The 15,343-nt window shown below is 39.9% G+C and overlaps 1 protein-coding gene across 2 annotated transcripts in view; it reads right to left on the reverse strand.

Moving 5' to 3' along the window:
* Nucleotides 1–6,330: 6,330 nt before the first annotated feature.
* The window catches only part of gabrb4 (gamma-aminobutyric acid type A receptor subunit beta4), a 73,252-nt gene continuing 64,239 nt past the window's right edge, over nucleotides 6,331–15,343 (reverse strand). The window contains exons 7-9 of one of the 2 annotated variants that reach the window (XM_017412659.3): nucleotides 14,190–14,446; nucleotides 13,448–13,537; nucleotides 6,331–11,741 (exon numbers count right to left, since the gene is read on the reverse strand). In XM_017412659.3, coding sequence (XP_017268148.1) covers nucleotides 11,388–11,741; nucleotides 13,448–13,537; nucleotides 14,190–14,446 — 701 coding nt within the window. In that variant the 3' untranslated portion in view covers nucleotides 6,331–11,387. The remainder of the gene's footprint in view (nucleotides 11,742–13,447; nucleotides 13,538–14,189; nucleotides 14,447–15,343) is intronic. The other variant, XM_017412660.3, reaches the window with a different exon arrangement.

Genomic DNA, 15,343 nt, shown 5'->3' on the forward strand with positions numbered 1-15,343 from the left:
TTTAACTGTGCTGCCGCGTGCCTCTTCCTGCCTCTGTGCATTATTTATATTAAAACAGCGCAAGTCTCAAAAAAGAACTGATATAGAGCAGAAAAATGGGGAACTGGGGAAAACGAGCAGAGGACAGACTGAAGCTATTACGTTAATGGTTGGTAGAAGGCCATTTTGTGGGAAAGCAAGACTACCTGCGATCAGCGCTACGCTAGCGTCAGATCAGCCATAAATTCCACCAAAAGCCACCGCCGGTTTTGCATAAAGGCAGTAAAAAGTTTGTTTATTTACTCAATAATTTGTTCTTTATAGTATTTTTTACATTCACTGTAGCTTTCAAGTGTTTTTCTAAGCAAGCAGATGGTTTTCTAGGGTGAGATTGATGTGCTCGTTTTGATCTTGGTGTCAAACTATTAAAGTATTTTTACCACTTTCCAATGGTTTTTTAATCCAGTTCACTCATTTATGTATTTATTTTTGTCACATACCTACATAGAGGTTAGGCTATCAGTTACTATTCAACTCTTAATAGCTTAAAACCCTTCGTTCTTGATGTTTCACAAATGGGTCGTTGTTTCCAAGTTATGCGATTAAAGTGGAAATGTCAGGATTAAAGAAAAAAAGAGGATAAAAGTTGAATTTTTATTTACAGACTAAAGTTAAAGTGTCAAAGATTAAGTTGTTTTAAGGTTTAAAGGAAAATTTCATAAAAACAAAACAAAACAAACAAACAACACAATAATAAACCTACATTTGCCAAATGTTTTGGAGTGGCTTTATGGTGCGTTCCAGTAGTGCTGGGAAATGGAAATTTCCTAGTCCCTAAAAATAAAGTTCAACAGGAATGCCCCCCTCAAATTGGGCATTCCACTCGGAAAGTTGGAGCAACTCCGACTGTGCCCAGTCAGGATTCCAAGATGGCTGCTTCTTGCACCTTTACTACATAAACTCTGTTACTTTTACTGTTAATATTCCTTCTTTAAGTTGTATTTCCACATTCAATCACTTGTGCAACTCATACTTTTTAACGTGTATATAACAAGTGTTAAAACATGTTCCACGAGTGGAGTGCATGTCTATTTATTGATATTTTATATTCAGAAACTGCTTTGCTGCGAGCGTCCATCTTGTGTCCGACTCTCACCGAACGGGAGAACTGGAACGCAGTGAAGTGGGAAATTCTGTCACTCCAATGTCCCAGTTATGAGCTGTAAATGGATCGCACCACCATAGTAGAAGGAAACTCTTCAATCTCACACACCGTGACTTACGTCTGGCGCTGTACATGACCTGTAAATAACTGCAGAATGAGTTTTACTAGAGAGAAATGCTTTCAACAGTAAGTGTTTGAGACTCTTATTGTGAAGGGACAAAAAGAAGTTTAGTGGCAGGAATAATAAACCTCGTCCTGGACTGGTCAAAAAAACCCAGAGTTGTTATTTTGTAGTTAGCACAGTAACCATTGGCAACATTCATAATAAAACGCAGTTCAGGAGCACATTGGGGTTCGCTTCTTGGAAGACTCATTCAACATTTTTCAATTTATTCTGGGAATACTATTTTGACTTTAATCTCAACATTTCAACTTTTTTTTTTCGAAACATGAATTTTAAACTCAAAAATAAAGCTACCTTCTTGATGGCCGTAATATGCCTGATATGTGGTGAGAAACTTGTAAATAACTTATGAAAGAATAAAGTGACGTTAAAACCAAGCAATTGTTTTTCTTGTTAAATTCCCAATAAGTTTGATGTGTCACACGACCCTCTTCCCATTGAAAAAACAAAAGCTGGATCCAAAATGGCCGACTTCAAAATGGCCACTATGGTCACCACCCATCTGGAAAAGTTTTCCTCCTCCCATACACTAATGTGCCACAAACAGGAAGTTATTAACACCAACCATTCCCATTTTATTAAGGTATATAAATGGCCCACCCTGTACAATTCACTCTACAGTTGATGGATATATGTCCCAAACTGAAACAGCTTATCCGTCAGGAAAACATAAACCAGGTGTAGACTTCACTTAAAGCTCAATTCTACATCAAAGTAAAATGACTGAAATAACTATTAATAGGATTAACTGTGGTTTTAACAACATGAGTGCACTGGTCTGTGATGGCCAACTGGGACTGCTAACATTCCTGTTTTTTTCCTGCCATGATGATAAATATCTTAACTTTCTTCTTTCTTCACAGAAGTCAGTTTACCTCGAGTTTAAGATTTTTAACACGTAACACCGCACTCAAAAAGCAGGTGACTTTTTCTAGGTGCTCTAATTCAATTAATCAAATACCACTGAAGTTTACACCAATCTTTAAAAAAAAGGATATCCTGCAGGATATTTTATTTGTAGTTGTCGGGGATGTCGGAACATCTTTAAATCTGCTGTACTGTAGTTTCATTTAGCTCAGTTCGACATTGGGATTATTGCTAAGTAGGAGCATGTAGGAAGATACCGTGCCTAATTAAAATGGTGAACATGGCCAGAATTAGACTTGCAAAAGATCAGCATGTTGGCATTGTCTCTTCGAGAATGTTAACTTGCAGCCCGGAGCGCCGCTTGTTGTAAGAACGCTCTTATCGTCCTGCTGGTAATGTGGCTGTAGACTTCAGTCTTACAGCGTTACAACCAGTTTTTAATCCCCGGGAATCAACTCCCAAAGTGGGTGCCATTTCTCCTAAAAATATCCCCCCAGTTTGATTCCTGTTGCAGGGAAATATGGCCTATATGGAAACCGGAGTGCCCGGAGAAAACCCACGCGAACACCAGGAGAACACGGTTGATGTTGAGGACAACAAGGTCAAAAAGGTGTCATGATTTCTTTCTAACCAAAACCAAGTGGCGTGAACCCCTGAACCCCACCGGTAAGTGTTTTCAGAACGGAGTGCGTGTTTTGGGATCAGAAAGAAACCAGAGAACCCGGTGAAAGCTCATGTAAGCGCATGGAGAACGTCCGAACTCCATCCTGAAAGGCCTGAATATCTCAGAGACAAATAGGAGGCCTTTGTGATGTGAGGCAGCAGCACCGACCACTGTCCATTTTCTTTATGAAAACATAACCTGGGCACGCAAAAAACTGTTTGTGTTGGACTTCAGTAACCACTCCATGCAGGTCTTCTCCACCGTCTTGAAGAAGAGTTTGTTTTTTCTTGAAGGTATGACGTTTGATTTAATGTCAAAGGGCTCAGATGAGTTTTATTTAACCCTCCTGTGACCTTCGGGTCAAATAGACTCGAAGTTACAAGGGTTAAGAGATAAACAAATATGTAAGTGGTGAATGAGTTTGTACCTTTCGCTGCCTACGATAACTGTAGTTTACTAAGTTAAATCTGCAGGAACATTTTTTTAGTATCTTACATGCGGTAGACAGTGGTTAGGCAGCTTCCTGTTTAGAGAAACAAGAAGGATTTGTTTAAAAAAAACTAACTTAATTAATGCTTAAATTAGGGTAAGCAAAAACTCAAATCAAATCATCAACTTTAATCTCAAATGTTCATCGCTATTGAAGGGAATGCCATAATGTGTATTTTTACACTTTTGTTTTTCCCCTATAACAATGTCTGTATTGTAATACTGACTGCTTTGGACATTTTAATATCGTCTGGCAATAAAGGCAGCCAGTCATGCAAATGCCTGTCTGTCTGTTAGCAAAATTAGGTAGCATTCCCTGAAGGAAATGAAGACATTTCTCAATTTATAAAAAAACAGGCCTTTGTCCAGATGACAAGCAGGAATTGAAGCAAAAATGCTTTACCCTCAAGAGTTTCTCTACCTCTCTCTATTGCTCTCTTTCCTTTGAGGGCTTCCGGAGGGTTAAACATCCATGCTGCGCCACTAATTTGCTGTCCACTGCAGGTAAGACGCTCCCTGCTCATAAGAACTTCTCACAACTCCGCACAAAAACAGTGTTCGTACAGAGCTGAGTACTTTGCCAATTGAGCCTCCTTGTCTGTTTAGTTTATGCCAGGAGTTGAAATGTGAAGAGCGTTGAAGTTCTGAAGCTCATTTAGCGATCGCAGCATCTTTAACTCGTCCTCAGTAGCGGGCCTTGAGTTCAGTGGGCGTTTCGGCCATGACCACTAAATACCCTCGACCCCAAGTCAGACCTCAGTGTGTGCCTCTTAGCCGTTCGGGTAAAGACAGATTGAGTCGGGCATTCGACCTGATTGGTCAGTTTATGACAGCTACTATATCTGTTTGAATCATTTCAGGATGAGTATAAAACCCAGTTCTGCGAGCTTCGTCTGTCACCATGGTAAAAGACTTTCGGAGGCGGTCCTTGTTCTGGAAGTTTGCGAAGCGCTGACATAACTCACGGCTCTGAAAGCTCAGACAGTGGAGTTTTTAAGTGCTTTTGAAACTGTACCTTAAATGGGAATGAAAAAAAAAAGCGTAGAGGAGCAACCAGAGGGCGTTAAAGCTTTAAAGCTTATCGATCAATAAAATCCATACGCTTATTAATTCAGCAGATATACTGCTTTCCGAAAGCCCCGAGTCATATATGAAGCATATTTCAAGTGTCTCATTAACCGAGGCTTCGTTATTAACGTTCTGCTGCAGGTGCAGGTAGATTTAGAGGTTGTTATTATTTCACCTTCGTTGTCTAAACATATTTACTGTACTTCAAAACACAGAGGACATTCGAAAAAGACTAAATGTGCGACCAAGTATAGCATCATGTCCTCAACCGGAGGACAAAAAGTTCTCGCGCAAAGTTTCAGCTGCCCGCCCGAGCAAACGGATGATCAAGGGATTTGGAAACGCCGAATTCAAATTGTGCCTAACGGGGCCTTTCTGCACCGCAGCAGCTAATTTAAATAATATTTTAAGAGCAATGTGAAAAATGTAGGTGTTTTTTTTTTTTTTTTAAACTGGAAAAGGGGCAAATATAACACTTGTCAGCAGGAGTCACTTTGCGGTCTTTATTCAGTAATTAGGGTATGAAAGGGAGGTGCGTTTTCAGTAATGCGCAGTGTCTTGTAATCCAGTTAAAAAAAGACAGTCTTAGTAATTCTTAAATTTTGTGTCAGGACTGTTTGACGTCCAACAGTCCTCAAAAAGCAAGACACCAACGAAGAGGTGAGAGCAGCGGTAAAAAAAACTGATTTCAACCTCTTTTATTTTGCAATTTACCTTTTGGGGACTAATACAGACAACTAAGTGGATCAAAATGAAAACTGCTGTGTATTAGTCCACAAAGGGCAAATGAAAAGACATTAGCTTTCTTTACAGTATAAGCCTTTATTTGTAAAAAGTTGGTTGTTTGAATGATAACCCTTTTTTATACCACATACTTGAACACTTTGTATTTGTAAAAAACACATCTTGTTCAAACACCTAAAAAAGCTGATTGACACTAGAACATTAAATTGCACTGACAAAAAAAGAAAAGAAACAAAAAAAGAAAAAAAAGAAAAAAAAAACAACTTCGTACTACACAAATGCTGATTCCACGAGTACTGGTACTCCGAGTGAAATCAAACACCTCATTTAAAAACAACTGAATCCAAAAAAAAAAGCGCCCAATGTGAACAGAACAGTTACAGTACAAAAACCAAATGCATTTTTTTTTGTTGTTTTGTTTTTGTTTTTTTCTTTCGGTGCCAGTATATCAGATGAGTTACATTTTCCTTCTTATGGAAAAAAAAGTAATAAATTAACAAAAAGAAACAAACAAACAAACAAAAAAACCCCAACAACAACAGTAAGAATAACAATTCATAACAAATGCTACAAATCTACAATAAATCAGAAATAAACCAAATCGTTAATAATTCTTACCGGGAAAAATAATAAAAAAAATAAATAAATAAATGAGCTGTTGATCGTGTGGGCTTCTTTCTTTTTAATTGTCAAATAATTGAAAGTGTTCGAAAATCTTTTTTTTTAATATATATATATATATATATATATATATATTTTTTTTTTAATTTACCTACTGTTTAAAGGTAGTCTCTGGTAGGGTCTTACAAAGAGGGGAGGTACAGTATACTGATGTGGAACTGGGGAAATTGGCACAGCATCTTGCAAGTTACCCTCATACAGTAATTGACAGCAGGCCATAACCAGAGGCAACTTATCGAAGATAAAATACAGGGAACAACCACACAAGTGTGCAATCACATGGCTTATACGTTTGGATGCTGCTGGCGAGCATCCTCTACATCCTTTTGTAGTTGAAGGGCGTCTGATGTTATGCCTATGCAGGATCTGATAAAGACTACGGCATGCACTCGGTGCATCTATTCCGAATTGATTTACAGCAAAACACATTTTGTCGGCGCACATCCTCTGGATTCCCAGGAATCGCGCAATGTGCACTCCACGGTGACGTTTGTCCTCCAGCTTCATGAACAAGTTTTATTTCATGAGGTTTTTTTTTTTTCTTTTCCTTTTATAGAGCTGGCTGTAAAACAAGTGCAATTTGAGCATGTAAACACTGGATCTTTCTGTTTCTGGCTGTGGAGATGAGCTGGATGGCGCGGAGTAAAAATATATGAAAATAAACCTTTTTTTTTTTTCTTCGTTTTTTTTTTTAAAACTCGGGTTCATGCAAAACAAAACCTTTCAAGGTGTGCCCAAAGTAACGCATACAAGCGAATTAAAGTTCCCTCCAGCAGCGAGGAGTCTGTTTTAGTCTTTTCATTCAGCCGTAGAAAACGTCGCGAAGACAGTTGTCCACAGATTATGATGATACATTTGTCCCGTACTCGTTAGGAGTAGTGCTAGCTGAACGGAACTAACCGGAACAGTTTAATGTCGCTACAGTGTTTAAAAGGAACCGTTCTTTACTATTTACCGTTAGGAACCCTTAGCTAATGATATCCTCAGCTAGCTGAAAATGGTTGCTACAATCCAGCACAGACTTCTGCAACTGAGCGGCTACACTTGGGCAATAGGCTCGGTGCCTTGCTTAAGGGCACTTGTCAGTCTTATTGAGGAACAGGAAAAAAAAGAACAAAAAAAACAACTCCCCCCGCTCGCCCTCTTAAGGCAACCCTGCTCCTCCATGGTAAGCCAGCTAGCCGATCATGCACTTTTTTTTTAGGAAAAAAAAAATTTTCTGAGAGGACTCGCGGACAACTGATTTGTCCGTCCTCATCTGAGGTAAATGGACTGTGCCGCAGATCTCCGGCGAAACCTAAAGTCCGTCCGATCAGACGGGGAAACGGGGGGAGAAAGCTCGACTGTGGAATTGGCACGTTTGCTCAAATTGCTGCAAATTCCCGCCCTGGTATTAGCGTTAGGAACTCCCTCGCTGCGACTGAACTTTAATTTCGTCATTATTTTGTTCACACCGTGTATTTCTGGTGATTCTTTTCTTTTTTTTTTTTAAGGTTTCATTTGCAGAAGTATGCCAATGCAAGAGAAGCTGTCCATGCCTTTAGCAGTGAGGCTAGCTGGTATTAAGAACTGCCATGTTTTTGTTCATGCATTAAGAACTATTAAGTGAAAGATATCATATTTACAGTACAATTCACATGTAATTACACATATACACTAGAGGCAAGAAAATTCACATTGAATTCAGTTCAACACTTTTTCCCCTTTCCTTGTCTACTTCTTGAACGTATGTGTCGAAAGAAATGTTTCTTTCTCTCCTTTGAATAAACAAATACACTTAAAATAAAAGAGAAGCTGCTTCAAACTGAATATCCTCACAGTCTTCGAGATGAACGTGTTGACTTCATGTCCAGAAAGCAGGTAACACGAGAAGTGAATGGCAACTATATTTAGGACGAGAATACACGAGCCGCTAGCGTTTCTCCATCGCCTGTGTTTTGGCGTTTTTCAGTAAAGATATCTACCGTCTAAAAGGCGCCACACCTGAAGAGGCATGTCTGGATTCACTTCTTGGAACAAACCAACCTGAATAGGAATTTGATACTTGAGTTTGTTTACGTTAGAAAACATATATTGTAAGTGCATCTCATTGAGACCAAAAAGGCAGGCCTTAGGTTTTTCCCTCAACACATTAGAATGTGCTCGTTTTGCTGCGGAGCTAACTAACTAACTATCTAACTAGCTAACTTTTGCTGGCCTCTTAATCCATCTGAACAATTTCACAAGTTGTTAGTGTGCAGAGTTCAATAGAATAATGCAAAACAATACCAAATTGTATTAACTATTTATAGAAATTTGCAGTAACTGCTGTCTAATATTATAAAAGATATGTTTTTACCGGAACAAAAATGCAAATGTGCACGTCTGAAATAACCGTAACTCAAAGTCCACTATCCACAGCTAACGCTATATTAATATATTCTATCAATTGTGGAGTAATCGACACTTTGGAAACCAAATTCTAGTCTTCTGCTAACCAGCAATAAATAAATAAATAAATAAATAAAGAGCCACGTCTGGCAAAGACTCCAAGTGAACGTCTCGCATGAGAAAACTTCCGCGGTCGGAAGCTTGAAGTGCAGCATACGTATCATATACGGCAGAGACGTCGAGGAGTTAAAGGGGAGCGGCGACATCGAAGTCAGCTCGCAGGTGTCGAGGGACCGCTACTGCATACGTGGAAGAAGCTGTAGGAAGCTTTCGTGCCGCAGGTGATGTCATTCGGTTGAGTTTTACCGCAGCCTGGAGTAGGGCGAACAAACTTTACAGGGAAGAGGAATGAAACGAATAAGGCGACGTTGTCTGCGCTTTGTTGGCGCTATGACGGTGACGCTGTTGATGCGTGAATGCAGTCAAGTGCTCTGAAATGCAAAAATCCACCATTGTTTTTCATTTATTTATTTTTATTATGTCCCGTGACCTTTGGGTCAAATTGACCCAAACTTACAAGGACTTCTCTACCTCTCTCTCTTTTGAGGGTTTCAGGAGGGTCAAGAGTCAAAAGACTTGTTTGCTTCCAAGTCTTCTTCCGTATCAACTCATTTCTGTCGAACTTAAAACAGCCTATTTCAACTTTTTTTTTTTTTTTTTGCCTGTTACAGTACGATGCCGATTATTTAATCTTCACCGTTAAAGCTTGGAGAAGACAACACAGATACGCAGTTTTTTTTTATTCACTGTCACATTAGTAACCTTTTTCTTTGTCATCAAACTGAGACAATAAACTGTCTGGCTGCAGATACAGAGATTATAAAGTAAAACTAATTCATGTCATCGTCCTGAAACCTTTTTTCGACAGATCATCTTTCTTCTGCCGCTGCTTGAAAATATGACAATTCTGCATGAAGCTCAAACAAAAAGAAATACTGAAGTCAAATCACAGCTCGGGCCACAACACTGTACAAACTCCACTATGATTTAGAGAGACATTAGTTTTTGATCAGTATTCCCTTTAGAAGAAATCTCATGCGTCCCCTGTGCTCCAGAGGACAATGCATATTTCTGATGACAAATTGAAACGTCGGACTCTCCATCCTCATCTCTTTTTGTTTCTTCCTCTCTGCAACTCTTCTGTTCTTATCATATTTTCACATGTTTAGACAATTTCTTCTTCCTTTCCCTTTCTATATTGGTCACAAGGCTGCACACAAAGACAATTTGGAGTTTAGGAGTGTGAAAATTTGTTTTTTTTAAATTATTTTTATTTTACCTGAAGATTGTTTTGTCCCATTTTTCTCAATGACATCGCTGAAATGTCTCCTCATGCTAATGCTGACCAAAATTGATTTCGAACTATAATTCCAAAATCTGATTCAGTACAAAATAAGAGGCTGAAATAGAAGAATTTTGTTCGAGAGTCGTTTTTTCGACAAACAAAGCCAGGCGCTGGAAATGCAGCGCGTGCGTTCATTTTGGAGCAAATTAATGGAACGGAGGCCGTTTCATTCAATTCATGGCATTTCGCTGACATTTTATTTTATTCAAGAATTACTGGCTTTGCGATGCCACTGACTGCGTCCCGAGTTTGGAACATTGGACCTTTTTCCCCCCACGGCTCCTTACCGGACCGTCCGACACGATCCCCAACAAACCTTTGACTTTCGACACGGAATAAATGCTGAACAAACAAAGAAATACTGTCTACTGAATGACAAGTTGGTCGAACTGTGGCCATTTTTTTTCTTTTCTTTCTTTTTTTTTTTGTTGAATATACATGTTTTTCACAGCTTCACTGAGGAATACTTTCGAACGAACAACAAAAGCAACCCCACCCCCCACCCGCGCGCGTTTCTGTTTGGCAAACACAAAAGCAGGATTGGACGTCGATGAGCTCTGCGTCCAAGGAGAACGCGAATCAACCATTAGGAGGAAAGAAACAGCACAAGTATACTTTCATGAGATTACTGAATGATAAAATGTACATAATATGTATTCTTTTCCTCTCTCTCTCTCTCTCTTTTTCTCCTCCAAACAATCAACATCAACATCAGCAACGCACACCTTTGACTCTTTTTATCGCGTAATGCCCTAGCACTAGAAACATGTTTGGACACTCTGAAATCACAGTATTTTTCAAGACAAAAGCATATCTACAATAACCAGGTATTTTGTGAAAAAAAAAAAGACCCAAAGCACATCCCATCCCAACCCCACCTCCGTCTCAAGACGTATTTCTGAAAAGAAAATGAGAAAGGAATACAAGTTTGCGTCGACTCTGGGTGGGAATGCAGCGGCGGTCAAACGTCGTATCCATCCGGCCCTCCCCCCACCCTGACGGAGCCCCATTTGGCCAGGGCTGATGTCTGATAAAGAGAACATTATCACTTTAAAAAAAAAAAAAACAGAGTAACAACACATAATCCAAACAAAGGGAGCTGTACATTAGCAGAACCGGAGATTTCTGTGCATGTTATATATCCCATGGGTGATGGCAGAGGGTGGTTTTGTGACGTCTGCAAGGGTGGGGACTAGGGGGTGGGAGTAGGGTGGGTGGGGGTCTGTGGTGGTGCCAAGGACCTCGCTTGGCTGATGCCTGAACTGACAATCCACCACCGACTTCTTGAGCTGCAGAAGAGGATTTCTGAGTACAATAAGCATCAATAAAAAGTCAATGGGACTCTGAGACACCCGTTCTTTCTCAAGGTTTCGCTCTCTTCTTCTGTTATTTTTTTTTAACCCCCCCTTGTAATTTTTTTCTCCTTTTTCTTTTTCTTTTTTTTATTTAGCAAAAATATCATGCAGTCTTTAGTTCCAAACCCCCCTACCCCATCCCCGTGTTTTGTTCTGTTTGTCTCGGGAGGAAAGAGGAAACTCAGAGCCTTGAAATTCTTCTTGCACAAGTATTCTTAAACATTCAAGTCATCCTAGTAATACTTTGTACAGCAGAAGGTCCTTCAGATTTCACGTGTGGATATATAAATATAATATATAGAAATATGCATATACATATGTTCAACTTGTATATGTGTATACATATTTTGGAACTGTATCAAAGCCAATTCAATGTGCTCTCAAAATATGGCCCATGATTCCTAGTGGGATGCACATCAATTCACATAGTACAACCAGTAGATTAGGTTGAAAAATCCAAAGGTGATGGGGAAAATGACTCGGGACCACTTGTCAATGGTGCTAACATCTGACAGGTTGGGGATTTTCAACTTGAGCTTGGAGGACCGTCGTCGTAGCCGACAGTTGGCCCGGCTTCGCATGGCACTCCGGTCCAGCGAATGGTGGCTGTAGCCATCCCTGGGTGCCATGGGCTTCCTAAACTGGACCCCGGAGCTGTCAAAGGACATGACCGAATTCCGAGAGTCACTGACGCTGCTGCCCACGTCAGAAGGCATCACCTCGTTGTTCATGTCCAGCGTGGTGAGGAGGATGTTTCCGTAAGCATCCACCTGACAGGGACGAGGAGAGACAGCGAGGGTTAGTGGGAGCTGAAATGCCAGGAGGGAGCCCCAGACCCCTTTAAAATGGCCATTCTAACCCCCCCTCCCAGCCTTAAAGGGATACTTCAAATCTCTTGAAGTAGGATTCTGTCGAAAGGTTGTATTAGATAGCTTTTTGAACAACAGTTTGGAGAAACCACATTGACGTACTCATGGCTAGTGCTAAAGGGACCCAAACCAAAGTGGGTTGCGACCTTCTTAAAACAACTTTAGGCTCAAAGGTTCATAGTGACGTATGCAAATGATAATTTATACAACTTTACATCGCCATTATTTTCATAATACTTGTTATTTGTGACGCATGCTGGGAAATTGAATCGGAATGAGCATAGGCTACAGTGCAAAATAAGTGAAAATATTGATTTTTGCCCTAATTGAGATTACAGCAAAAATCTGTTGCATAAAAATGGGACCTTAAAGACACCATTTAGCGAGCCCAGTAACTAAAATAGCATGCAATCTTCCTAATCTACCACTAAATTTACGTTTTCTAACAGGTATAATTCATTGTCTTATAACCCTTACCATTTCCCTTGAAACCGATTATTTTTCTGTACCTAGTGCCAGGAAATCCATCCATTTGGCCTCATTGTGAAGCTTAAGCATTCCCTTTCTTTTAAATACAGGGCTTGAATTCCAGACAACATCATTCTAGACCAATAAAAATCAACTTTTTAAACCGACACTCTAGTAAACAAAACTGGCTTGTGCCAGGCTAGGTGATAAATCCCCTAAATTTCCATAAACTACATATCGTTTCAAAGCTTTTGAGTTGGAGATTTTGAAAATAACAACAACTTATAATTGAAAAAGTCCCTATGGTGACTAGGGATGGGATTTCTGGCTGTTTTGTGGGATCTGGATCTTGCAGTTTCTGTCTAAGAGCCGGTTAAAACGCGGGGTCTTCTGAATGATTGGTCACACGGTGCTGCCAGTGACGTAATACAACATGCATCATTACGCACGAAAATACTAGGGAAAAAAACGACGGCTCTTTACTGCCCGTGACCTGGCTCCCTTCGCTCATGTTAAAGAGCCGTTCAAAAGATTCGGATCGTTCGCGAATGTCACATCTCTAGGTGTGACTCGTTTGGCCAGCACGGGTCACATTTGGACAGAAACATGAGGATGTTCCTGTTTACAAATAACCAATAAACTGAATGTAAGAAACCATGCAATGCAAAACTGTCAGGAAAGGATTGTAAAATGCCATTCTCAAAAAGTGTTATAAACCTTTTCAGATTGGAGTGTGTTTGAAGATGGCCGCAATCCACTTTGGCCTCAGTCGTGCTAGGGTTAGCTGTTAGCCCATACATCTCGTCAAAATAAAACCGTATTTCTCCAAGCTGGGGTTATTCAAAGTGGTCTCTACAGCGGCTAAGGTATTAACTATTCCTGACCTTTCCACAGAGGCCCACTTCAAACAGTCTGACCTATCAATTTAAAGTAGTCCAGCTTAAGCAAAATGCAGGGATGACATGGAATGTAACTTCTTGCAGGCAACAGAAATAGTTAGCTGCTTCACATGGACATCCATTAATACTGTTTTTCCACTTGGAAAACAATGACAAAGGCATTTGAACATAGTAAGAATCATCTGGCTTTTCAAAAGTGAGGGCTGGCCTACAGCTGATATGATTGCTAAATGCATGTACCCCAACTTTTCTTTGTTCTTCGAGATACAGATTTCTTCGCTGTGTAAATGACCTGAAGGTGTTGGTTTGAAACGGCACGGAAATGGAGTCCTTGCAATGTGAAAGAAAAAAAATGAAAAGAACATTAAAAAACGACTAAAATACAGGCAGATAAGCACATTTCTGTCAAAAATTACACAGTGCATAAGACATAGAGTTAACTGGAACAACCTCTTGAATAAGCACAGCATTTAGTACTTTACACACAAAAGAAAAAAAAAACAGAGGGGGCTTCATTCAGTCTGACCAGTTTAGCCACTGATAATGAAAGATTATTAAACTGCCAATAATACCTGGCTTGTGTTTTGGCTTGTGGTGTTCGATGTAGCATCAAAACACACCTTAAAATATACGGTAGCCGAGTTAGAATGAACAAAGCCTACAGCATTACCATAGACAACAATCTAAATAAGAAATGAGAATGTTTACACCACCGTCGAGTTAGATGAATAGGCTTTCCAATGAAAAAGGCTACGCTCAATAAAAAGCAGTCAGTGCTTGAGGGAGAAGCAATGGATGATGGTGGGTGAATGCATATTAGGCTGTGGTGACATCAGTGTGCCTGCAGAGGATTACTTCAGGGACAGGTGTTTGGGTCGTTAGATTAAAATGACTACGGTCAGAAATCTTTAGGGCAGAACAGAGGTGTTTCCTACTCGAACTCCGGCTAACACGGCGACGTTCAAGAGAGGAGGACGCAAACCTGTTCCCTCAGGCGCTTCTCTTCGTACCGCCCGCGCTCGTTGTTGACTTTGTTCAGCCTCTCGTTGATTTTCTTCTGCTGCGCCGGGCCCCGGCCAAAGAACACGTAATTCACGAAGGCATATTCAAGCAGGGCCAGGAACACGAACACGAAACAGCCCATGAGGTAGACGTCAATGGCTTTCACATAAGGAATCTTTGGGAGAGTCTCCCTAAGGTGGGTGTTGATCGTGGTCATGGTAAGCACCGTTGTCACACCTGAGGACAGTGGCACAGACAAACACAAAGACATCGCCCTTAGGCCCAGAGCTGAGTGCTTCACGTCCTGTACTTTACATTTACTGTGAATTATGTCAGAAATTATCTCCTGTAGTAAAGGGGTGGAAGTGTTTGCTCTGCTTTGAAAGTTGGCATTCACTCATATTTGACATGTAAATAAAGTAAATGTAAATACGTAAATAAATAAAAATGAGAAATTCACTGATTTTCTATCCATGCAAAAGCTTTTTTATGACAATGTAAACCAAAAAGGTTTAACTGGATTAATGGAACTAGCAGTTATTTTTATTGAGTGGTTCCAGTATTACCGGCAGGATATTGCTTAACTAAAATACACCTGGGGATGATGTCCTTTTTCATGTTGCTATTTTCATCTGATTCAATGGACCTGGTGCTTTCTTCTTCTATGAAGAACTTGTATGATACTGCTTGATGGCTCAGTTAATATTAATAATAATAAAAAAAATAATAATGATAATAATAAAGTTATTGACTGGGCACAGAAACATTCATATGCAAACTGAATATTTGACAGTTAGTTATAAAGTTACTAATGTCACAAATAATATTAATCTAAGGTCTCGTATAGATTACTACAGTGAAATTTTTAAAATGTGAATTTTTGTCTCAGTTTGTTTTTCTCAGTGCTAAAGTACACATACTGCGCCACTAGGTGGCAAGAATGTCCCCATTAACAACATATCAAAATACAGAAAAACAACATCGTTAGCTTGGTTAAACATTCTCCCAAGACAATTGTAGCTCTATGCCTAGTCGACATGTGTCCTGTGCCTAGTCAACGTGTCCTGTGCCTAGTCGACGTGTGTTCTGTGCCTAGTCAACGTGTCCTGTGCCTAGTCGACATGTGTCCTGTGC

The sequence above is a fragment of the Kryptolebias marmoratus genome, linkage group LG13, assembly GCF_001649575.2.
Source record: "Kryptolebias marmoratus isolate JLee-2015 linkage group LG13, ASM164957v2, whole genome shotgun sequence".
Taxonomy (NCBI): Eukaryota; Metazoa; Chordata; class Actinopteri; order Cyprinodontiformes; family Rivulidae; genus Kryptolebias; species Kryptolebias marmoratus.